Here is a 26,112-nt window from a genome sequence, read left to right on the forward strand (position 1 = left end):
AACGACAACAAAATTATTTATTCTCAAATAAATACAACATGTGTATTGTAGAGAAGTAATTCGTAATATATAATACAATATTGTACATAGCATGCAGTTAACATGGAGGACATGCCCTCTCCCTTATAACCATTAAAAATTTGCATAATCTTTTAAGTACAATAATATTTTTACAATTAAGAAGCTGTTTAAATTTATATCTATCTGGTCTATTTGTATAATATCTATCTAAGTTTTCCAATCTTGATTTCTTAATAGTTTCATCAGTACATATAGATAATAATGGAACTCATCAGCCAAATCATTATTATTACATAAAGTGCATACATACTCTTTCATTTCTTGGAATGTTTAACCATCGTCCTGTCTCTACAGGTAATCTAAAATTTGATGCTCTAAATCTACAGAGTATTTCTCTTTTATTTTTAGAAAGTTCATCTAAGTAAAATTCAAAATTTGGTTAATTTTTAAAGATGGAATAATTAATTGCTTTTGACGAATTACATAAAAGTTCATTCCATTTCTGTATACTTTGCTCCTTCAGTGTTTGTAATACCTTTGCATTTAACCAGTCTGTGTTTAAAAACAAAACCTTCATTTTCCCATACATATCACAATCCACACTCATTTAAAATGTTTCAAATGCATTTTATCCAAGGGTTATTATCATCTTTACATATAAGTGAATACATAATTTTTGTAATTTTTCTATTGTCTGATAAAATAATTTTTGAACAAAATTTGATTATTTTTGTTTTAATATTTATAAATAAAGGATATCTTCCAAGTTCTCCATAAATAAAATAATTCGGGGTATTTTGATTTAATTTAAGTATATATTTACAGTATAGAGTATGTAATTTTTCAATTATGGAAGTGTAAAAACTTGAAAAAACCCACAAAATTCACAACCATACAATAAAATCGGTTGTATAATTCTGTCAAAAAGGTCAAGTTGGCATTTGGTTGATATGTTATTTTGCTTACATTTTTTTTAGCACATCAAACATTGCTCTAGTTGCTTTGTCATATTGATATATTATATTATTGGTAAATGAACCATTTTTATTAACAAATATACCAAGATACTTGAATTCATCAACAATTTCAATAGTTTTACAGTCATATATGAAATTGTAGCATGATACATTTCTTTTACCAAAAACCATTATTTTTGTCTTTTCTACATTAACCTTTAGACGCCATTTGTCACAATAGTCATAAAAAATATCAAGTTTATATTGCAAGTCTTTTTCAGTTTGTGATAAAATAATCGTATCATCAGCATAGAGTAACCAAAGTAACTTGACATAGATTTGAATTTCATTTTCAGGTATCTCTTCCACAAGCGGAAGTCCAACAGCACCTATTGTTAAGAAAACTTTTTCAAGGTCATTCAAGTAAACGGAAAATAAAAAGGTGACAAATTTTCCCCTTGTCGGACTCCCAATTGGCAGGGAAATTCGTTAGAAAAATTATTATTCAATCTAATCTTTGCTTTAATACATTTATACATGTTGTTAATTATTCTAAAACATTTACCATCAACATTGCTCATCAAAAGTTTAATCCAGAGATTAATCCGCCACACCCAATCAAAAAGCTTTTTCGAAATCAACGAACGCGTAAAATAATGTTTTCCCAGTGCCTTTGAACAAGTATTGTAAAACATATAATGAAAATATATGATCGTTAGTAGAAAATTTCTTTCTAAATAATGAATTAAGAAATTTGGTATTACTTTCACTCCATGCCTTCAAAAATATTACTTTATTATTTACCTTTATGTTCTCCTTATACCACAGAACAGAAGACAAGTGTTCTTGAGTGATGTTATCATCATGCGCAGAACAATTAGCAAATTCATTCCAAGATTGACCTATACTGGATTCCTAAACTACATAAAAACCCTTACAAACAAAGATACACTGCTGGATCCAGTAAGTGCTCTACCAAGCCCCTATCTTTGCTCCTCACGAAAATGTTAACAGCTGTGAAGGAGAAACTTCAAACTTACTGTGCGACTACATATGCCAGAAGTGGTGTTAATCAAATGTGGATTCTAAAAAATTCTAAAGAACTTTTAGTAAACTTGAAATCACAGAATTTTTCCCAAATCAATAGCATTAAAACCTATGACTTTTCAACGCTATACACGACCATTCCTCACGATAAATTAAAGACTAGACTTTTTGACATCATAGACAGTTGCTTCTTCAACAAAAACGGAAAACGGAAATATTCATATCTAGTGATCAGTCATTCAAAAACTTACTTTGTTAAACACCACTCTGATTCCACGCACAAGTACTCTGAAGTTGAAATAAAAAATATGCTAGAGTTCCTCATTGACAATATCTTCGTGGTCTTTGGTGATCAGGTCTTCCAACAGTCTGTTGGAATTCCCATGGGCACGGATTGTGCTCCTTTGTTAGCTGACCTGTTTTTATATTCATATGAAGCAGAATTTATTCAAAAACTTCTACGTGGTAAGAAGAAATCTCTCGCTGTGACCTTCAATTCGACTTTTAGATATATCGACGACGTTTTGTCTATTAACAATGATAGCTTTCATTCATATGTCGATTTGATATATCCCTGTGAGCTCGAAATAAAGGACACCACAGAGTCGTCCACTTCTGCTTCATACTTAGATATTTTATTGAAAGTAGACATTAACGGCAAACTGACAACTCAACTGTATGACAAACGGGATGATTTCAGCTTCTCCATCGTCAACTTCCCACATTTATGTAGCAATATTCCATTATCACCTGCATATGGTGTTTATATATCTCAACTGATTCGATATGCAAGAGCTTGTTCTGGGTATGGTCGGTTTTTGAGTCGAGGTAAGCTACTGACAAACAAGTTGATGGTACAGGGATTTCAACAGTCTCGATTGAAGTCAGCATTTCGCAAATTCTATGGTCGTTATAACGATCTAGTTCGTCAATACAACCTCGCATTGGGTCAAATGCTGTCTGACGTGTTTCATACCGATTGTTAAGCCGTTCTTGGCACACTGATTTGACTGCGGATAACTCCGTTTACCTGATCAGGATATGGGGCTCACGGCGGGTGTGACCGGTCAACAGGGGATACCTACTCCTCCTAGGGACCTGATCCCACCTCTGGTGTGTCCAGGGGTCCGTGTTTGCCCAACTATCTATTTTGTATTGCTTGTAGGAGTTATGAGATTGATCACTGTTCGTTATCTTCACCTTGCATCAAACCAAAACTGATTCTTAAATTTGATAGTAGCGAATGCTTTTGTAATTGCATGCTTTCATATTTCATCTAATCATTAACAACAGGAATATAATACTTCGTTTACCCGATCAAGATATAGGGCTCACGGCGGGTGTGACCGGTCGATAGGGGATGCTTACTCCTCCTGAGCACCTGATCCCACCTCTGGTGCGTCCAGGGTCCGTGTTTTCCCAACTATCCATTTCGTATAGGAGTTATGAGATTGATCACCGTTCGTTATCTTCACCTTTCATACATACATCATTTGTTTGACATGAAATGTTACTGAAAATTTCATATCAAAGGTAAAATTAACTATTTTTTTAAAATACATATATCTTCATTAAGTAAAAGAATTCCAATTTTCTAACAGGTATTTGATATGATATACTGGTGTATTTTGCCATCACCATAAACTTTGCTTCAAGACTGCTATATTGCAATGCCATCCTATCAGCTTCCAGTACGGCAATGTACAGTACACAAATGTTAATTCACTGTAGATACATCAATTTACTACCCCGACGTCAATTAATACACAGAAGTCAATTAATACACCGACGTCAATTAATACACAGAAGTCAATTAATACACAGAGGTCAATTAATACACAGAAGTCAATTTACTACACAGACGTTAATATACTGTGCAAAAACGTCAACTTACTGTACAAGAACAGTGAAAACAACGAACAGTGATCAATCTCATAAATCCTATAAAGAATACCAAATTAAAAGAATAGCAAGCATGAAGCCCTTGACACACCAGAGGTGGGATCAGATATCTTGAAGGAGTCAATATCCCCTGTTGACCGGTCCGTTTACTGTAAACTAACTTCAATTTACTGTATACAGTGTGAAAGGATTATAAGACTCACTTATGAGTAGCCATGAAATATAAGGTGATTCCACCCGAGGGTTGCAAAAAAGCTGTGAAACCCGAGGTTTTGCCGAGGGTTTTACAGCTTTTTTGCAACCCCGAGGGTGGAATCACCTTAATATTTCATGGCTACTTATAAGAGAGTATTTTTCTCTCATATTTCTAGAAAAATCCGTTTTCATTGTGCCTAGCGACGCCATTTTGAAAATTTTCCAATTAATTAATTTTTCGCCGTACATTGAAAATAACACCAGAATCGAAATCTACGACCTTCAATTTGGCAACTACGTTGCCGACAAAAAATCGGCCGACGAATGTATAAGTGAATTGTATTAGAGTTATTCCTCTTTGAATAAATCAATAATCAGGGTGATGCGTGACGTAACTCGACAGTCCATCAGCGCGAAACATTTTGACAGACCTAATCAGAATATGAATCCACAACTGCACGGTTTTTTTTTAGAGGAGCATTGATATTAATTGAGCAGTTATTTAATGACGAGTGTGTGAAGAGAGATTCCAAGTGGTTTTTGTTGGTGGATATGGCTAGACTTTCGTTTTCCAAGCGTGCAAGGACTCGAGTCTCATGGACATTGAAAGCACTTATTTCAGCTGAGACACATAGGCCTATAGGGACAGTAGACATTGACAGAGTGAATGTGGAGGTAGGCCTAGAACTAATAAACCGTGTGGGCTAGGTTTCTGTGAACTGGCATAATGCACCGGATGACATAGATGTACCCGACAGCCTTTGTGTGAGGAATTTGTGACTGTTGTTGAGTGTGCAGTAATTGTTCAGGGAATATGTATTTTTGTGTCCCGTCACATACACCTGGAGATTATCAAGGACATTACAATCTGTCATTTTTTGTACAAGACTTTTTCAGAAGCTAGTGTTCGTCAATCGAGGTAAGTTGCAGGCTAGTTGTGTATTGATTATGACATCACGGGATATGTAAAATAGAAATATCTTACATACCTTTCTTTCATAGAATATCTGTATCTTATATACGTAGATATGAGAGAAATACTTTTACCTTTTTCGTTTTATTTACATGTCTGAAAAGTTCTGATAGCAGACCAGAAAACTGTAGAGATGCCATAATGAAATTATAGATTTGTGAATTCTTTACAATTTATCAGTTGTGAAATGAAGATACGAAATAATCATGGTAGCATATTCGCTTTTGTAAAATTGGAAAGGAAAAGAATGTGCCAAATTGCAGTAATTCACTCTCTTCTATTTTTCTGCTTGGGAAATTTTCTTCACATTTTCCTCTGTTTGAGTCAATCGTTGATTAAAGTCGTCTAATTTGCTGTCTACAGAATCCAATCTTCGATTCATTGTAGTGTTAGACGCTGCCATGTCGCTCGTCAATTTGTCTTGGAATTCTCCCATTCTTCTTATGATGTTCAATTGCATATTTTCAAGAGCATTTTGCAAGTTTGTGATAGTAATATTTTGAGAATCATTTTGCTCTCTGGATTCAAATTTTAATAATGAGTCCGAAGAAAGATTAAAGGAGTTCAACACAGGATGAATTGGGGTCATAATACATGAACCATACGATGTGACAGCGATGGCCATCCCTATAGCCTTAAAGAGCAGAGGATCATCATTTTTCACTACAAAGATAAATGCACCAGAGTCCCCGTTAGTTAGAAAGGGTTCTTGAGTATCCGATACGACTGATGGTAACATTTGAGGAAGAACTTCAAACTGATTGAAGAAAAGTGGAGCAAAATCAGCCGAGGGATCAATTTTCACCTTAATGTTATTCAGAAGTTTGGCATTCGACGTTCCTTTTCGAAGGCGTCCGATCGTAAGACCACTTTCTGCACCGACTTTTATTACGTCATTGCGGAAATTGGCACGCGATATTTTCTCAATTTCACCATTTGTAAAAGATGGTTTTGTTGCCTCTGGAAATCCTGAAAATAAATTATTATTTTAGGATTCCTAAACTTATGACAGTTTCAGTATATGTAGTTATTAGAAAACAAGTAATGCTGATGTCATTGATCATTTAACATGTAAGAGATAGGTACTAATACATATGTTTACAAATTAATGTCACATATCCTCTAACTTATATGTATATTACGTCATGTGATGACGTCAAAATTACGGGTTAAATCATTAGAAGCAGTATTTATTTACAATAAATCCATTGGGACAGGCAGTGAAATGGGAAATGTGTTCCAGTATGAAGAACATTTTATTATCGACAAAAATGCATACAAGGATTTGGGTGTACGTTTTTCATCTACTTGAATCTTTCAATTAGCAACGCTATAACACCATTCCAGAATACTTTAAAGTGGTTATTTACGCTGCGGGTTAAGTACGCGTTTTTCCACATCCAACATTTTGCGTGGGGGGAAATACGCGATAATTGAATTATATATCTTATAAAAAATTAATAACTACGCGAGGGAGGGGGTGGGTGGGTTACGCGCTTATTACGTGATTGCGTAATTATTGTAAATTTTCCCCACGCGTAAATAACCACTTTTACAATAACCATGATCGCTATGAACCAGTGAATGCGCCAACAAAACTACCACGTCTATCTTGGAATTATTCTATTCATTTTCAAACTATGTATCACATGACCTTTATCTCTTGTATTTGGATTTTTCGGTAGTAATTTGATATCATGCAACTTTCTGCATCTGATATGACTAGTCGTACACCCCTCCCCCAAACAAAAACTTGGATGTATGACTTTAGAATACCTTTCTCGTTTTGATTATATTGTACGATCAATAATAAGATTTAAGTACCTGCATTTCTCAACTGATCATCTGTGTATGTTTCAGAAAACTGAGCATCAATCTGGCATCTCTCAACCATTTCAACCAATGCAGCATCAACACTCGTTTTATTGGGGTCACCGTGAGAAAAGGTAGCAGTTTGTACTTCTCCTATTTTTCTATTGTGGTGCGCTTGCCTTTTATCTGTTACATAGATTTGAATTTTTTCAGACACTGTTTTGAAATCACGCCGTTTTAAATGCTCCGTGGAATAAAGTACATGTGCACAGGTGAGGAACCCTGTTTTACCAGGTAGATCAATAAATGCTCCTAAAGTACCCGATTTCGTAATGTTATCACTACCAATATGGTCACCAATGCACGATGAATTCGAAGCAAATGTACACATCGCCTCTCGCACATCAACTGGGTATCCATCAATTGATTTGGGAAATTCAGATTCCCCGAACGGAAGAAAGTTTTTAACTTGGCAATAAAGTACGACGCATGCCGTTCGTTCCAATTTTCGTTCTTTAGATTCATATCCTACCGATTTAACACTGGAAAAATTAACCAATGTTAAGTTCGAATGGAAGTCAAAAAGTTCTCCAAGTCTGTCTCCACTCAGCTTTGTATGCATTTCGTGTGTGTTCTCTTCTTCATGCTCCAAAAGAGATTCTGCTTCTGAATTAACTTCATAAACTTTACGAATAACAACTGAAAGTCCATAAAATTCATCCTTGTCGACATTCTGATTTCCTCCCTCTTCAACGACAGCTAAAACAGTGCTTATACATCTCAATGGCTGATGTGCCTGACGGCCAACAGCGACAGAGACAACATTGCAATGCTCAGATAACTTTAGCTTGCATCTTCTTTCAATTTCTGATTTTATAAGCATTGAAGAGATATTTTGAGGTAAATATGGAAGTTGTACACAAAGAGAATGAATCCATTTTTTATCGGCAAATTGAAATGCTACCCTGATATACCAGTCACACTTCGTTTCTTCACACAATTCAACATAAGTGTTGTGAAACTGTTCAGAATTATCATAAAGCAAATATGAGCAGAGCAGACGATAAGTGGTATTTTTCATTCGTAATGTTTTCGAAAATTCATCCAATCTCTCGGAATCAGTATCATCATCAAATTCTGGGAGCAATTCCTTGCAGCGAGTTTCAAAAACATTTTGTTTGATGTTTAGTGTCAGGAGATTCATTGCGAGTACAGGTACATTGGACCCTGCAAAATTTTCATCTGGGGCAGAGAATTGACCAAATTTGTCGAGGCATTTTGATTTCGAATTGACTACTATATCCATTGCCTGAATACATTTGTTTTCCTTGTTCCTTTTCAGAAGACAGACACCACAAGTGCATGGTATACCATTGTCGAATATACCACAGGTGTTCCGCGACGTAAATATTAGTCCCATTTTCTTGGAATACTTTACTTGAGGCAGATGTATTAGCAACAACGAAATAAGTGAGTCATTTCTTGTGGTGACGGAATGGCCCAAAAATCTCGAAAAATCCGATGCACTTAAAGCTTTAAGAATCTTAGGAAGCACAGGCATTATGTTGTTTATGAAACGATCATCATTCCATAAAGAAAATCTCCACATAAGGGAAAAGAAGTCATCTGTATGATTGTCTTTAAGTTCTCGAATGATTCTTTCGCATAACCACTCGAAAATGGGCCCAACCATAGACTTACGGTAGTCCTTATTATTGGACAGATGTTCTAATCTAGAAAGGGGGCAAGTTTCGATATACCTCCAAGGATTCCTGGAAAAGAGCAATTTATGGACTGCCTCACCTACATTTTCATCGACAAAGCAGTATTGAAAGTTAGATTTGTCATCAAATAGATAAACTTCACTCAATGCCTCCACAATATCAGAGAGCAGCGTATAAGAATATATAATTCTTTCATTGCTGCTTGTTAGAAGCTGAAGTATGCGGTTTGAACGTTGCTGATTATCGTCTGTATGCTGAATGTGTCGATATTCTATCTTTCCATTTTGCATAGCAATTAGTGCGAGTGGGTATAATGACACGGTATCCATTCAATAGACATTTTCAAAAACTCATCCCTAGTTTCAGTTTCGCAAAAACTTAGTCTGCGACAAGAATCTGGAAACCCATAGACTCTCTGATCGTATGAAACAATCTCTTCTATTTCTGCGGTACTGTTTCCGATTTTTCCTTGCAAAAGTTCCCTTTTTTCCTCCTGGGACAGAGTAGGAACAGACATGTCAAACGTCAAAAATTCATTTATCCAGGTGTGGTTTCGATAATGCAGATTCAAAAACTTTAATACTTCTTTCTGTATTACAATTACAACTTTACTGTAACGGAATCGTTTTATTCGATGAATGTATTTCCGCAAATGAGAAAGAAATATGTTGAACTGTGGATCGTGAGAAATGCGATCAAGCGGTCCATCGACCACAACAAATCCCCTATAATCTGTGCTGATGTTGAAAAGCTGATGTCGTCGACGAATGTATTTTATCGGAAGATTCATTGCTTCACCAAGACACTCCAGACACCTGGCCACTGTCGTACTTTTACCTTCTCCAGGAAGACCAGTAACTGCAATTAGGTTGCCAGTCTTCAACAAGTTTAGAACTGATATTGCCTTGTTTGTCTCAACAAACTTTTCTCTTTGCATACGATTCAATGAATAATACTTCTCGTTGATACATAGTTTCTTCTTTTTCTCGATGTCAGGTACAGCTGTCTGTGCCATTGGGTTTTCTGGAATACGTTTGTGAAATAAAAAAATATGTAGACTAATTTTTTGGCGCTGTGATATCAAAAGAAAATATTTGATATAACCTAACCTACTCAAAAGTAGATGTCAGATCCACTTACATACCTGTTACACTAACATTGATCAACATCGCATTGAAAAACACATTATGGTGACAAGACAAGGAATAATCATGAGGCTGTTTAGCCAATCATAGCACGGCTTACTTTGAAAGTTGAATGTGTTTCCTTTAGTCCTCGTGAGTACATGTAAACATTTGCAGTAATATGCTTTTTCACACTGAAATGTTGTAGACTGAAACACAAATTGAATGTGGCACATTTACACACCATTCCGAGCAGTGTTGGTGCAGAAACCCCCACGGATTCCCTATCAACGGGGCCGTAAATTAACCTTCAATTTGGAGGAGGCAGGGAATTAGGCGGGGGTCTGGGGGCCGCCCAGGCCCCCAGACGCTGAGCACATTTTGTGCACACTGAACACGTTTCGTGCAAAATCCTTGATTCTAGGGCCTTCTAAGATGTTACTTGACTAACTCATTCTAAAAGAAAGATTTGGAATGCTTTTTAAGGGAGGTATCATGTTCTTAGTTATTGGAAACAACATAAATTCTAATGAACTTTAAATTTTAAATTTTTTTTGGCTCAAAAGTTGGAGGAGGCAGCTGCCTCCTCCGCCTCCATGTAATTTACGGCCCTGATCAACAGTGCGAATAAATCATGGCATAATTAGTGGTGTTTGTGTGGGTTTTTGTTTTGTTTTCGTGTTAGCTTGTGTAGATGAGTAAGTATCGGCTCATGTGGTAACTACTCGTTACAATTTAGTTCCTTCTGGTCAAATTTCTGTGTAGAATGTAACGGTTGACGTTATTTTAATGAAACCCCTTTCTTAATCATCCTGATTTGCGTTCCACGAGATAAGGCCTATTTCAGTCTTTCGCAAATCATCAGGATTTTATACAACAAGAGGAAAAGGTTCGAAAATTCCGAATCAGTTAAAACTTCTGCAACAGCAATGTTAATGGAATATGAAATATTCAGATGGGATGCCGAATAGAAGATCTCAGAGATCTCGAAATAAAACACACCAGTTTTCCATATATGCTTCGTACCTAGACATTGTAATGAGCACAGCTGTTAACGGCAAGTTACCAAATCACCTTTATGACAAACGGGATGGTTTCAGCTTCTCCACCGTCAATTTCCCATATTTATGTAGCAAAATTCCATTATCACCTGAATATGGTGTATATAGTTCTCAACTGATTCGATACGCAAGATCTCATTATGCATATTATCAGATTTTAAATCGATACAGCCTACTGACAAACAAGTTGATGTTACAAAGGTTTCAACAGTCTCGTTTAAAGTCAGCATTTCGCAAATTCTATGGTCTTTATAACGATGTAGTTTGTCAATACAACCTGTCATTGGGTCAAATGCTGTCTGACGTGTTTCATATTAACTGATGATGCACATTATTAGATGTAAACTTCTATTTTTGTTACGTATTTGACTGAAAATTAAAACACAGTCAGTGTAATGTGGCAATGTTGTTCACCAGAGCTTCGTTTATTTTGACAGTAGTTCGAGCTATGATTTGGTAGTTTGAAATTGTGATATCACACTGCATGTTGTTTGTAAAATTTAGAAATGAACACAAATGAAAAGACAAGATATGGTAAAATACCTTATATAAGTGTGTAAAAGTAAGATCACTTATATAAGTGTGTAAAAGTAAGATCACTTATATAAGTGTGTAAAAGTAAGATCACTTATATAAGTGTGTAAAAGTAAGATAACTTATATAAGTGTGTAAAAGTATGATAACCTATATAAGTGTGTAAAAGTAAGATCACTTATATAAGTGTGTAAAAGTAAGATCACTTATATAAGTGTGTAAAAGTAAGATCACTTATATAAGTGTGTAAAAGTAAGATCACTTATATAAGTGTGTAAATGTAAGATAACTTACATAAGTACGTAAAAGTAAGATAACTTATATAAGTGTGTAAAAGTAAGATCACTTACATAAGTGTGTAAAAGTAAAATAATATAAATGCGTAGTGTATGAAAACAAAGTGACTTAGACTGAGCAGTGTATGAGAACAAAGTGACTTAGACTGAGCAGTGTATGAGAACAAAGGGACTTAGACTGAGCAGTGCATGAGAACAAAGTGAATTAAACTGAGCATTGTGATCATATGTCTCTGGTTTCAAATCTGTCTACTATTCTGATAGCTGATTTCACATGGCGATGATTTTTAAAAGAATATATAAATATATACAGTTTCATGTTTGTCATTATTAATTTCGTATTATGGAAAGTAAGACCGAATGGCGGGTAAATAAGCAAGGTATTGCTTCACAAAATCCAAGATGAATGTGGAATTGTATAGCGTAGTACGACGTATTTACCAAAATCGTGTTCTTCAGTTTCCCTGTCCTTCTCCGGATCTGTATCTGATTGAGATGACGTGTAAACACTAGATATTGGAATGTACACAACCTCCCCTCGATTTCCTCTTTTCTATATATAGAAGGATGTAGACAATAAAGAAGAAATAAACTTTGCATAAAATTTTCTTTACATTTACTGTTACGGTATACAAAATATAGTAAGCAATTAAACATTTGATCATAGCAATCGTGTGCAACAGAAATGACGTGCTTTGAAAAATTGTATTCTTTATTTTATTTATTTACAATGTTTCATTTTAATGAGTTAAATTTTAGGTACGATGTTTTCAAGGTAAAATAGAAAGCACATGCTTCTATCTAATGACTTGATGATTGACAATATAAAATTATCTACCCCTTCTTGTTTTCTATATCCTCTCCATTTCATTTCAGAATCCATCTCAAAATCAATTCTTCCTTCTTCAAAGTCACTTTCGTTCATGCTAAATTAGATTTCACGAGAAAATATATTGAGCTGAAAGAAAATGTGAAAGTTTCATTTATTCTCCCCAGACTTCGTAAAGTAATGCCTTGCAACGGTTTTAAAAAATAAACAATATAGAAACATCATGTTTTTCATTTTCAAAACACATGAGGGTATGGCCTGCGACGCTTCACGCTAGCATACTTCATGAAGGGCTTCAAATTTAGACCTTTGTTCGGCGCTTACGGCCATTAAGCAGTGAGGATTTTTTAGCGTGCCACAGCTACTGTGACACGGGATATCCGTTTTTAAGGTCATCTCCGAGGACCCGTGACACTCACACCTGATGCCGAGCGTTTGGCGATGGAACTGTCACTACCTGTTTTAACGACTTGGGTCTGTCGCGGCCGGGATTCGAACCCCGACCTTCCGCATACACTCTACCTCTAGACCACAGCGGCAGTAACCGAGCGTTGGAACTGTCACTACCTGTTTTAACGACTTGGGTCTGTCTCGGCTGGGATTCGAACCCCGACCTTCCGCATACGGGGCGAACGCTCTACATCTAGACCACCACTGCGGTCCATTAGCATCGAGTTAGATGAAATAGCTAGTTGTGTACACATTGTTTGCAAAATGAGTGGTAGAAGTATAACTACATTCGAAACATTTGGTCATGATATAGTGGGTGGTAACAAATTGTCTGAGAAAAAATCCCGTATTATACCAGGTTATTGCTAACATCAAAGGAATGCCGTGGTCATTATTCTACGATATACCTTCATACGTACAAACTGATTATGAGATGCACATCTCGCTTGCACCTCGTGTTTTGTTAATACAAGAATAAAGTCGATAACTGATAATTGAATTTCAAAATCATGAAAAATAATTGATATATGTTTTAAAACAAATTTATAAATGACTGAAGAACATTTGTCATTCAATATAAATCAATCATCTGCATTCCGAAATCGATACACTTGTAAACATGTCGATAATTTTAAAGGAAAACGTTTTACCGACATTACATTATGTACCAGGGAATTAAATGTTTGATAAGTATGAATGGTATGCCTTCTGATTTTATAAACTGTAACGTTGGAGTATGACAAGGTGAAAGTTTATCTCCATTTTTGCTTTCTTATTAAATCAATGATCTACAGACGTTTTATTGGATAAAACCATTGTGGGTCTTCAAAGCATTACTACTGCGTACTGCCATGGAAAATGAATTGTGTTTGTACATGAAACTGTTTATCCTGTTTTATGCTGATGATACTGTAATTATGGCTGAGACGGCCGATGATCTCCAGAATGCATTAAACGAATTTTACTTGTATTGTAGTCAATGGAGTTACAAGTCAATACAAACAAAACAAAATTATTGATATTTTCTAGACAGTTTATGCCAAAGAATGTTTTCCCTATAACGACGTTACTATAGAAAATGTGACAGATTTTAGATACATGGGTTTTGGTTTTTTTCAATTCAGGGTCTTTTTCAAAGCAAAAAAAAAAAATGCAAACAGACACAGAAGCAATGTATGAAATAATCAGATAAATAAGACGATTTAATTTACCAGTTGACTGTCAAATCAATTTATGTCGACACAATAAATCACTAAAAAATGTGCAGTGTTTGTCATGGTTTAATATACATGTATAGATATGAACAAAAACAATGAAATGGATGTAACATTAGGCATAGAATTGGTTAGTCACACAATGACAACTTTCCACAATGATATACAGTGACAATCATCTACACCGACTTTCTCAATAGTGTATAGCGCAAGTTCAATAAAAATGAGAAATAGACAAAAGCCCAATTATTGGCCCCAGACCCTGAAAAACAACAGGAAGCTAGGGCGGACTTCAAATATCAAAATTCAGGCATATGTCGACGAGTACCTGCTTTAGAGCAAGGTGCACGGAGACATCCGCCACATGCGGCAAATTTTGGCCAATATCATGACAAACTGCCAATTAACTAATCAACTGGCCCTAACCAACTGTTCGCTGTGGGAAGTGTTATGCACCTTCCCTGAGAATAGTGTAAAGACCCCCTTGAATGGCATTCAAGAAAATAACCTGACCAATATCGGTTAGATGAACTCCGTCTCGATACAAAACAAGGGAACAAGGTATAAAATATATCCTCCGCCCCTTTGGATTATGAATGCCCTCATCGAACTATTTATTCTCTTGTGGGACTTTTCTGCCGAGAGAGAACATGTGACGATAATAAGTTCGAGGCAAAATTTCAGACCAAATAAATCTTTATGTTCCTTAGTTAATATGGCTTGTCAAGTAGCCTTTGCTTGTTACTTAATAAAGGCAGTGAAAACAGAACAGTGATGTGAATTGAAAAAATGTCATTTATTTTGAAAATGACGAAGTTATATACATGTAACAGAATAGCTAGTGGGGGTCAGAATGAGTCGAAAACAAAAATTACAAGATCTGCAATTTGGTAACGATATTGATGAAGGTTGTAAATGGTTTGTTTCATAAATCTTTGCAACTGTCTTAGGGACATTGTACCAATGCTGTAGTCACCACAATGCAACATTATAGCATCCGGAGGGCCAAACTGATCAACCAACCCTTGAATTTTAGGTACCATGTGTTCCCATGTCATGTCCCTCTGGCCAAACCATCTGATGGAAATGTTCCTGGATAGAATGTTCAGGTGCCGATTACCAAAATAGATCTTAGTGTGGGTGAATGCATGCTATATCAAGGATGATCCAATTATCCATACAGTTTTATGGAAACCTACAAACTTAGTATATTGTTAATAATCAGCATAATGTCGCAAGCATTTGGAAATTATGAAAAATCCGAATATAACCGCACTAGACTCCCATCTATCCTTGATTTTAATATCTTTCTGAAACCCCTTAAAGATACATATGCCCCAATTTGAAATGAATGAAAATTAACTGTAGATTTGTCAATTATTGAAATAAGGTTGTGGTGTCATTACATGAACAATCGAACCTTTAGCATACTGATCTGTCTTGGGGAACCCCTAATGGTTAGTCTAATTTGATTTTGAAGGAACTGAAGATACTGGATGGAAATTACAAATAAAGAGTTGTGACAATGACAATAGTTTATTCTCATACACTGACATACTGTACAGTGTAGAGATACACTACACTAATATAGTTAAATACATGCATACGTGAGAAAAATCAAGTACAGTATCTGATAATGAGCTAACCAGGAGAGCTAACTCTCTCAATAATAGTTTTTATAAATTTACATAGTTTCATTAATTTAATTTTATTTGTTGTACACATTTGGGTGTAAATAGAAGTACTTTGGTACATAGAGTAATCTTGATTGCAGTATAGATGGATCATTACGATTAAATGAATAATGGTACTCATCGGCAATTTCATTTTTCAAACATAAAATACAAATTCCATTTTCTCTTGGTATATTATACCATCTTCCAATTTCAATAGGTAGTTTGACATTACAAGTTTTGAATCTACAAAAGTTTCAAATGTTTACAAGACAAGGGTAATAAATACTTTTCTAGGCAAAAAGGCGTCTTAAATGTTCTATGATTCAGGCCTTTGGAAAAGTTAAACATATCACTATACCACGAATGCTTAAACTGATCGTATGTGTTAAAAACTATACTACTCAAAATTTGATAAGGATCATAGATATTTTTCTGTTTAAAAAATTAATAACTGCATAACTGGCAATACTGTGTCCAAGTGAAATCAAAAACGTCTTCAACAAACTCGCACGTGCATTTCATGCCATGCGAAATGCGTTTCTCATCACAGTTTATGCTTTTGCTACCATTGCACGATTTTCACTCAGGCATCGGTGTCTGATTCTTTCTAAAATTTCAAACTCACTTGAGTGTTTACACTACGTTTATCAACACAATGCCCCCTCAACGTGTAAGGCGTCGCCTGACGACAGAACAACTGGGCAGATGTATTGGAATGCTTGACGCTGGCTATTCACAACATGACGTTGCAAATGTACTAAACGTCAGCCAGAGCGTTGTAAACAGGGCCTGGAACCGACAGCAAACTTTTGGTACAGCAGCACACCGACATGGGGGTGGTCGTCAGAGGTCGACAACCCAACGCCAAGACCAGTTTGTGGCTCTTCAGGCACGACGCCATCCCTTCTGGACAGCAACCAGCCTACGTAACGACCTCCTGAAATCCTCGGGGGTGAATGTGTCCACTCAGACGATACGGACAATGCAGGTCTCAACTCGAGAAGGGCATGTGTTCGAGTCCCTCTGTCTGTTCGACACCGGTGGGAGCGATTGGACTGGGCTGAAGATCATGTCACTTGGACACAGAACGATTGGGTTCAAGTTCTGTTCACCGATGAGTCCAGGTATTGTTTGGACTTTACAGACAGGAGGCACCGAGTGTGGCGACGACAACGTGAACGTTTCCATGATGCCAACATCAGTGAACATGACCGTTATGGTGGTGGTTCCATCATGATCTGGGGTGGAATCAGTAGGGATGGAAGAACAGATCTTCATGTCCTGGAGAGAGGAACAATGACGGGGGTGTGGTACCGGGATGAGATCCTCGATGTTAACGTCAGACCCTACGCTGGTGCTGTTGGCCCCGAGTTCATCCTGATGGATGATAACGCCCATCCTCATCGCGCCAGGGTGATGGAGCAGTATCTTCAGCAGGAGACAACTGTCCTTATGGACTGGCCAGCGCGCTCGCCGGACTTGAACCCGATTGAGCATGTATGGAACATGCTGCAGGTTGCCCTTTCACGCCATAGAGCACAACCCACGACTTTGGCAGAGCTCGGAAACGCCCTCGTGGAAGAGTGGAACAACCATCCCATTGGAAACATCCGGGTGCTTATTGACAGCATGGCTCGACGTTATCAAGCCGTCATTGATGCAATGGGAGGCCATACCCGGTATTGACACTTCATCGACTAAGTGTAATGATGGACTATCCCCAAAAACTGTGTAATTCTTTCTCTGGTTTGCTGTTAACTTTTTGTAATGAAATGCCTTTTGGTGTTGTTATCAGATTTCAAGCATTCCGTATTGATAAAAGTTCATGCCGTTCATGAATTTTCATTCATAACCTGAGTAAACACGTTTCTGAGTCAAATGTATGTCTTTTGTTATGTTAGTGGTAAATTACACACATATAACCTAGTGATCCTTATCAAATTTTGAGTAGTATATTTTCTTAATCCAGGATAAATTTACTGTATTCATAGTTTGCCAAATATAAGGAAGACCACAGTGGCGTCGGTGGCCGAGTGGTTAGGCCGTCAGACTCTCGACCGAAAGGTCGTGGGTTCGAGTCCTGGCCGCGGCAGGGCTGACGTTGTGTCCTTGGGAAAGGCACTTTACATGAATTTCCTCACTCCACCCAAGTGTAAAAGGGGTACCTGGCTATAGACAGTGAAATATATTGATAGAATGTTAGTGCTCTAGCGCTTGTAATGGCAGCTTGCACTGCATGCTTCCTAGGAGGCTGAGAAAGTTCTAGATTGATATAAGGTTTGCCGGGGTAATAATGTACATTGATAATTGTAAAGCGCTTTGAGCAGCATACGTTGGATAAGGCGCTATATAAAACCAATTATTATTATTATTATTCATTTAGTATAGATTTTATGAAATTTCACCATGTGTTATCATAGTTTCATAAAACACTAAACAGATTTGATTGTGAGAAACTGTTAGCTCACTGACTCTAAGCAATGCAAAGAATGCCAAGCAAAAGGCCGAAGTAAATAATGTGGCCTCATAATTTTTGCAAACTGAAGGAAGTGCCAATGTAATGAGATTTAAGAAGGGGAGAGAAATAGGAGCCCACATGTCCTTTGAAGGATTTAAACGATGCATGCCTTCTAGCATTTTCTTAACTATGAAAACTTTAGGTGTGTCTTGTTTTCCTTGGATTTGAAGCTGATAACTGAGTCCACTAATGTAACATTTTGCCGATGAATATGATATGTTATTTGCAGATTAATAAGCTAAATAATAAACAATTTGTTCAACGGAAGCTGGTGGCCATAGTACAGGCAGCATGTACTGAATTGAAATTTCGTAAGGAGTCTAGTGCTCTGCGGTAAGTTGCAGCTGTGTTTTTGGCAACTGCTGCTACAAGTAGAGACTCTAGATGACCTTCAAGATTTCCCATAATGCCGAGGGTAACTGGGTAGGATACCTGTCCGCCTGAGGGGCCAGTGATTTGAAACGATCCCACTGAAAGCGAGAAATAGCATCAGCAATTGAATTCCTACATCCAGGAATATGGACTGCTTTTATTTGTATGTTGTGTTTTAAGCAAAGGAGAATTAAAGGTCGCACTAGCTGCATAACCCTTTCTGATTGGCTAGTCTGGGAATTTAAGATATTCACTAACGCAAGATTGTCAGTATTGAGTAACAGTTTCTTAGCAATAAAACAATCTGACCATATCCATATTGCACACACAATTGGTATCAATTCTAAGAAGGTAATGTCCCTGAGTATCTGTGAGTACCATGTAATGGGCCACATAATAACCAGCCATCTGTTATTAAAAAAGGCCCACCTACCCAAGAAGCACAACTATCTGTAAATAGGTTTAAGGATGTATTGGATGACGAAGTTTATGCTGGAAATGGCGTTTGGCCATTGAAGTTCTCAAGGAAGTCCACCAAACCTGAGCATCCTGTTTCATACCCTGAGTAACTCGCACACGAAAATAAGACTTGCGTATACCTATGGCAGAGTTATAAAATCTACGAGTAAATGCTCCATTACCTGGGATTGCCTTCGAGAAAAAATTGAAAGAGCCGCACAATGACTGCATTTCTTGAAGTGTAACCTTGTTTGACTTTGTTTAAAAATAACATTTGCTTAAGCTCTGTAGCTTTTTCTTTTGGGATAAAATTTGTTGGACTAATTGTGTCAATGCCCAAACCTAAAAATGTTTGTTGGACCCTCGGATTTTTTGTCATTTATGGGAACTCCGATTGCTTGACATGTTTGTCTAAAGACTTAAGGGAGGGTATAGCAATCCCGAGACCTTTCCTCACCAGCAAACAAAAAGTCATCAAAGTATAAATTGATAATATTGTTATCGTTTGGCTCCTTTGCTACTATCCAATGAAGTAAAGAAGAAAACTTCTCAAATGTCGAACAAGCGATGGAGCATCCAAATGGCATGCATTTGTCAATGTAGTATTGGTCATCTATGCATATGCCTGATAAGGAAAAATATGTAGAAGGTACAGGCAACAATCTAAAAGCACTTAATAAATCCATCTTGCACAATAAAGCCCCCTTCCCTAATGTTTGGGTCATTTGAATAGCCTGGTCAATATGAGGCATATAAAACAGAACACAATTGTGGGTCAATAAACTGGTTTACACGATTTCCTAATGGGGCTGACAGGTTTGTTATCAACCTCCAGCTATCATCTTTTTATGGCAATATACCAACTGGGTTACACCTTAAAAAGAAGCGATATAGAAACGGACCTCCCATGCGGCCTAATTGAATTTCTTTATGAATAATTTGAAGCAATTCAGTTTGATATTCAGTTGCAGATTTTACCAGTTGACTTTCAAATCGATTTATTTGATAGAATTATTGTTCCGGTGTTCCTTTATGGGTGTGAAATGTGGAGTTACGAAAACAGTTGAAAACATAGATACTATTGAACGTGCACATTCAAAATTCTTAAAATATGTTTCCAACTTGACAATTAACTCCTTAGCCACATCGTTCACCTGAGCCACCTTGGCCCTGTCGTTGTTCAAGGTCCACACCAAAGTATAACAAGGTCTTGCCATAAAGAAACTATTTACAAAATATGAAAGCCCTACCTTAAATAGTTCAGGAGACATCAAATAGGTCGGGGATTTTTATAAGTAGGTCAAACTCCAAAGTCAAAAGATCAAACACCATTGTGTTACAATGTCTTGCCATAAAGAATATATATACAAAATATGAAAGTCCTACCTAAAATAGTCCCTGATATACTTAATAGGCAATGTTTTCTTAAAAGTGGGTCAAAGTCAGAGCACAAGGTCAAAGGACATGATATGAAATGAAAGGTCTTGCCATAAGATATTTTATGATATGTCTTAAATAGTTCAGGATATATTGAATAGGTAAGAATTTCATTAAATGTGGGTGAAACTTCCAGGTCAAGATCATACACACGCACGCACCCCCCCCCCCCCTCCACACACACACCACTGGCTCACATGAAAGAGCTTATCGTAAGGAGTGTACATACAAAATATGAAAGCCCTACCTTAAATAGTTCAAAATATATTTTAAAGATATTTCCTATATTTATCAACATGTGAAAATTTGATCCCCTATTGTGACCCCACCCTACCCCCCAGGACCATGATTTGAATAATCTTGAATCTACCCTATGTCAGGAAGCCTTTATGTAAATTTCAACTATTCTGACCCATTGCTTCTTGAGATGAAGACTGTAAAATAAAAATCCCCAATATATCTGATTGTAAAACTGTGATCCCCTATTGTGGCCCCAAGCTATCCTCGGGGGTCATGATCTGTACAAACTTAAATCTGCACTACGTCAGAAAGTTTTCATGGAAATTTCCATTTTTCTGGCTTAGTTTTTTCTTCTTTTTTGTTTTTTGGGTTGTTTTTTTTTTTGTTTTTTTTTTTGTTTTTTTTTTGGTTTGTTTATTTTTTGTTGTTGTTATTTGGTTGGTTTATTGAGGTTTTTCTTTTTTGTGAAAAAGGGTTTTAAAGATTTTCCCTATATATATATATATATATATATATAGGGGATATATATTCGCATATAAAACTTTGATCCCTTATTGTGACCTCACTTTACCTCCGGGGTCCATGGTTTTTACAAACTTAAATCTATGTCAGAAAGCTTTATTTTCAACTTTTCTGGCCAAGTGGTTCTTGAGAAGATTTTTAAAGATTTCCCTATATAATCGCATCTCTAAAGGGGAAAACCTATATGCACATCCAACACAAGAACTCTTCTCATAAATAGTAGGATTCGTGTGCTTTTTAAGTTATCCTGTCAGACTATGAAGAGATTTTATTCTATAACACAGTTAAAACAGGTTCATATGGCACGGGCTGTACCCCTCCTTTTCTGGACAATATATCCATCGTCTAAACTGCTGGTGTGTTGTTTTTTTAATTTGATAGGTTTATAACATCAATTAACACAACTAATGCGTTTCCGAACTCCATTTAAGATATTTTGACAATTAAAAATTAAAGATGGAATTCGGATCGATTTTTGGAATTTTTAAATAGGTGTGACAGATCGAGTTAACATAAACCGCGTTAGTTTTAATAACGTAGTAACTAAAATAAGTATTTTGACCAATGGTTATTTCATTTTTAAAATACACCATGTTTCTTAACTTTTGAAAAAAAGTTAGGGAGAAGTAACGCTATGAACATTTTGTTTATGTCTCGGTAATCGCACTTGCTCGCAATTCTTACCTATGACGCACAAGTGTCATCAAAGCGCGATAACTCTGAAGAGCTGGTAATAAGAAGTATTTATAAATTATGTTAGTTTAAATTGACTAAGTGCATTCTATACATGAATCTTATCAATAGCTTATAACATTTTAAAAGAAATGCGATACTTTAGATATGTTGTTTTTGACGAAAATGCATTGAAAAATCAATACTGAGAAAGGCGTTTTAAATACCACAAATCACCCCTGTCGCTAATGTGTTCGCCTCTGTTTACGGATAGTAACTATATGAATTCATTTTAATATATATAACCTGATTCCACGTCAAATAAAGCCTAGAGAATAGAATTAAGAACACTATCAATTATACAGTATAGTAATTGTTATTCGTGATAGGAATAATTCCAAACATTAGTTTGCAATGGCATTGAAAATTAGTTTCAATTCAAATTTTAGTAATTACTTCTAGAAATAATATTGCCTTGTTTTAAGCAAGCAAAATCTTCAAAAGGAAAAGACAACTCTTTATAGTGTTCAAAATCCACTTGAAAACAAATTTCATTAAATGTTTTGTTTTAGAATTATCTTTTTTAACTAGATACATATCATGTCTAACAAGTTTCAATACTGCATAACTTCATGTTCGATCACTAATTTCTTTCATTCATTTCTGTCCTTGTTTTCTATTGTACATTCCGTTCAAATCTTTTTCCGGACGCTATGAACAGTTGATTTGAGTATTAACTTCCTCGAGACTCTTTCCAGACACTATAAACGGATGGTTTATGTATTTCCAATAATCTTTCAACTTACACGAAACTTTTTTTTCCTGTCCTGTACAGCTAAGTTTGAATGATTATAATGACGGACTTCCTTTTGTAATTTATATAAAACATAAATTTCAACAATATCTATATACATGTATTCCTTTTAAATTTTATTGCCTAGCTGGGTAGTTCGGTGAATTAGAATGTCGACTGCTGAATTGTAGATCTAGCAGCGTCTTTAATGTTTTCTCAGATTACTCTCTATCAAAATTGCATTTTTCACAAAATAAGGTAAATTTGAATTCTTTCAATTTCAAAATATCATTTTGCATATCCTCCACTTTCCATCCACATCAGATTTCTCTGGTGTGTTATTCCTCCTTAAACATGCATTTCATTACAGACATTAAGGGTATTTTCAATTTCAAAATACATGATATCACAACGACACGCTGTGATTGTACATACTCCCCACTTTCCGTCCATGTAAGATTTATCTGGTTATTTCTCCGGAAAGCTCTACTATTCCCGTAAATAGATAGTATAGTTATACACAAAAGAGAAGGTAGCCGAGATATACATGTAACTCCAGCCGTACACATCTCCATATAAATGTATTGAATGACAATCAGGACAACTTCAGATATATCAAAAAATAGTAGGACATTTCATATCAAGACCACAAATATAAAAGCCACACAGAATTAACACACTGCAATGAGGTTCTTATTTACAATAGTCACATATTTATAAATAATAAAAACAATAACGCTTTTTTGAATTTGCAAAAATATTTGTCATCCAAGAAATAAAACTGAACCAGGCATTTACTTTAGGTTGTGGAATCCATGTAGTATATAGTGACAACAATCTTATAGGATTTTTACTGTGTCCTTAATTAAGATTAATTAGAAACATTGGAAACAAATTGAACATTCAGGTACAAAGTTACACTAAATGTAAGTTTTCACAACACATGTAATAGGTTATGTACGGATATGCATTAATCTTATTTTCGAAACACAAATTGTGTCACTGTAAAATTGGCAGTAAACAGTTTTAGATTAGATACTTACCTTGAGTGCACCTTGAATACATACACACCATGTCGTCTGCAATGTAAATGACATAATATTCCTTTTGAGTTTCACATACAGGGATTTTTAAAAACTCTGTACAAATCCATTGATCGGTTGATAAAAAAAACTATTCAAACTCTCTAAAGAAATGGGCATGTACACTTAACAAGTTTGACGAGACAAGTTTTATTTTTCTCATTTGGTGTAAACACAACATAGAGACCATATTAAACAAGCAATCAAAAACAATATTCACGCATGCACAAATAATTCATACAAATATATATCACAATCTTGATAATGAATAAATACAATAATAGACTATATATACATTTAACACTTCTAAGTGTTCATCCTGATAAAAGAAATAATTTGAAAATGACAGAACATAATAATACCACTTGTTGACAGTTTTGTACTCGATGTGTCTCTCTAACACAGTACAGGGGGAAAAAAATAAAAAATCATCGATAGAAATCAATAACCCGTAACAAAACCTCAAAACAAGAAATCGGTTATTTGCAGCGCGTGCTTCATATAATCGGCTACGTTTTAAAACTAGTATAATTCCTTGATAATCGTCTCAATGTAAAACCACATGAAATGGGCAGAATGACTATTGAGGAAAGAGCGAGAGGCGTGGGAATGTTGGCGTCTGGATTGTCCTTACGGCAGGTTGTATTCACTTTGTTTCACTATTTATCTCGTCCTCAAAATTTCTCTATAATTTCTTTGGCAACTTGCATCAGAGGTTATTTTTTCCATTATAGGTGGCACATCACTTTCATGGACAACTTGCAACAATTCGAAAGATTTGGGCAAAAAATCAATCAAACAAAAAGTGATCGGGATATCATCGATGGCCCAAGTCACGTGTCACAACCAGAGATCAACAGATTGAAATCAGCTACGTCAACGGCAAGACAAACAAATAGTGTCCATGACCGTCCAATATCTTCTCAAAAAGTACGCAATTGCCTTAAAGAAGTACAACTATGTGTCAGAGCTGTTGTGGTGAACCAGATACATGTACATGGAGCATTACACCTTGTATGTATACAACGACATTTAAGATTTACTGATTGGGCAATTTGTTTTCTTTGCAGATGAGACAAAAATCAAGGGAGCTCTGATGGTAGGAAGAGAGTGTATCGGCGACGAAGAGAATGCCGTAGCGCCGTTCCCGTTGAGGAGTTGGAATGATTAGGTGGTGACGGTACTATCATGGTCTGGGCAGGAGTATCAATGCACGTGAGAACTCGATTATTTGTGTTATCGGTGGTCTCACATCAAGGAGATACCAAAACGACATTCTTAGATCCGGGGATTGCGCAGGCCAGGCCATAAAGCGGATGTTGTTTCCTACAAGAAATTGGGTTGTTCTTGTACTGCATATTACAGCTGACAGAGGTTCCCTGTCACAGTGCAAGAACAACTCAATTTCTTGTAGGAAACAACATCCGCTTTATGGCCTGGCCCGCGCAATTCCCGGATCTTAATCCCATTGAACACATTTGGGATTTAGTCAAAAGAAATATTACCCACCCATCCCCCCCACCCCCTCCTCCTCCAGTCAGAAAGGGCTGTACAACAGGTGTGGCAGCAGGTCTATGGATTTTTTGTCCTAATGTGCCCTATGAACATCAAGCAGGGCAAGGACACAAATCTTGTTTCTACATGTACGTCAGTGGTTCTTAAGAAGATTTTAAACCAACCCCACTCTATTTTTTTCCCTTTATCATCTCCCTTGGAAGAGGGCGAAACCTTTCAATGAACAATTTTAATTCCTTTACCCAAGAATGTTTTAAGTTAGTTCTACAGAAGAAGTTGACAAAGATGGTCTGTTCTAAGCTGAGATTGTGTATTGTGGTTTTATAGAAGAAGGTGACAAGAATATCAGTTATACTGATGAATGCTCCTCAAACTGCATCTGACCAATGAACTACTTCATGTGACGAATGACTTGCACAATTATCAATAACTGTTGAAATACTGTTCAAATGGAGAGAGAGAGAGAGAGAGAGAGAGAGAGAGAGAGAGAGAGAGAGAGAGAGAGAGACCTTGGACCAAAAGATCAATAACTATTAAAATATTGTTGAAATGAATATTTTTTATACACATGATATTTATTTTAAGTGACCTCAACCTTTACAAAATGACCTTGAGTGACCTTTGAAATCCATTTACCTGTTAATTATTTGTGCGATAGATGATCAATACTTGTTTAAAAACCATCGAA

General features: G+C 36.2%; 1 protein-coding gene and 1 long non-coding RNA gene across 3 annotated transcripts; one reads left to right on the forward strand and one right to left on the reverse strand.

Moving 5' to 3' along the window:
- LOC125658827 (uncharacterized) lies at positions 1-24,934 on the reverse strand. 2 transcript variants are annotated; one of them, XM_048890249.2, is made up of 5 exons: positions 23,871-24,934; positions 12,484-12,603; positions 12,087-12,198; positions 6,919-9,653; positions 1-6,063 (listed from the first exon to the last, which is right to left on the reverse strand). In XM_048890249.2, the coding sequence occupies exons 4-5, from the start codon at positions 8,957-8,959 to the stop codon at positions 5,372-5,374; spliced, it is 2,733 nt and encodes a 910-aa protein (XP_048746206.2). In that variant the 5' UTR covers positions 8,960-9,653; positions 12,087-12,198; positions 12,484-12,603; positions 23,871-24,934; the 3' UTR covers positions 1-5,371. The 2 variants fall into 2 exon arrangements, with proteins under 2 accessions (XP_048746206.2, XP_056006155.1); XM_056150180.1 differs by lacking the exons at positions 1-6,063; positions 23,871-24,934 and adding an exon at positions 22,841-23,850 and having other exon boundaries at positions 8,078-9,653.
- On the forward strand, positions 24,419-25,192 carry LOC125658828 (uncharacterized). Its single transcript, XR_008798785.1, has 3 exons — positions 24,419-24,548; positions 24,644-24,839; positions 24,980-25,192. It is a non-coding gene; the product is annotated as an uncharacterized LOC125658828 (long non-coding RNA).
- Positions 25,193-26,112: the final 920 nt, after the last annotated feature.

This window comes from Ostrea edulis, chromosome 9, assembly GCF_947568905.1.
Source record: "Ostrea edulis chromosome 9, xbOstEdul1.1, whole genome shotgun sequence".
Classification (NCBI taxonomy): Eukaryota; Metazoa; Mollusca; class Bivalvia; order Ostreida; family Ostreidae; genus Ostrea; species Ostrea edulis.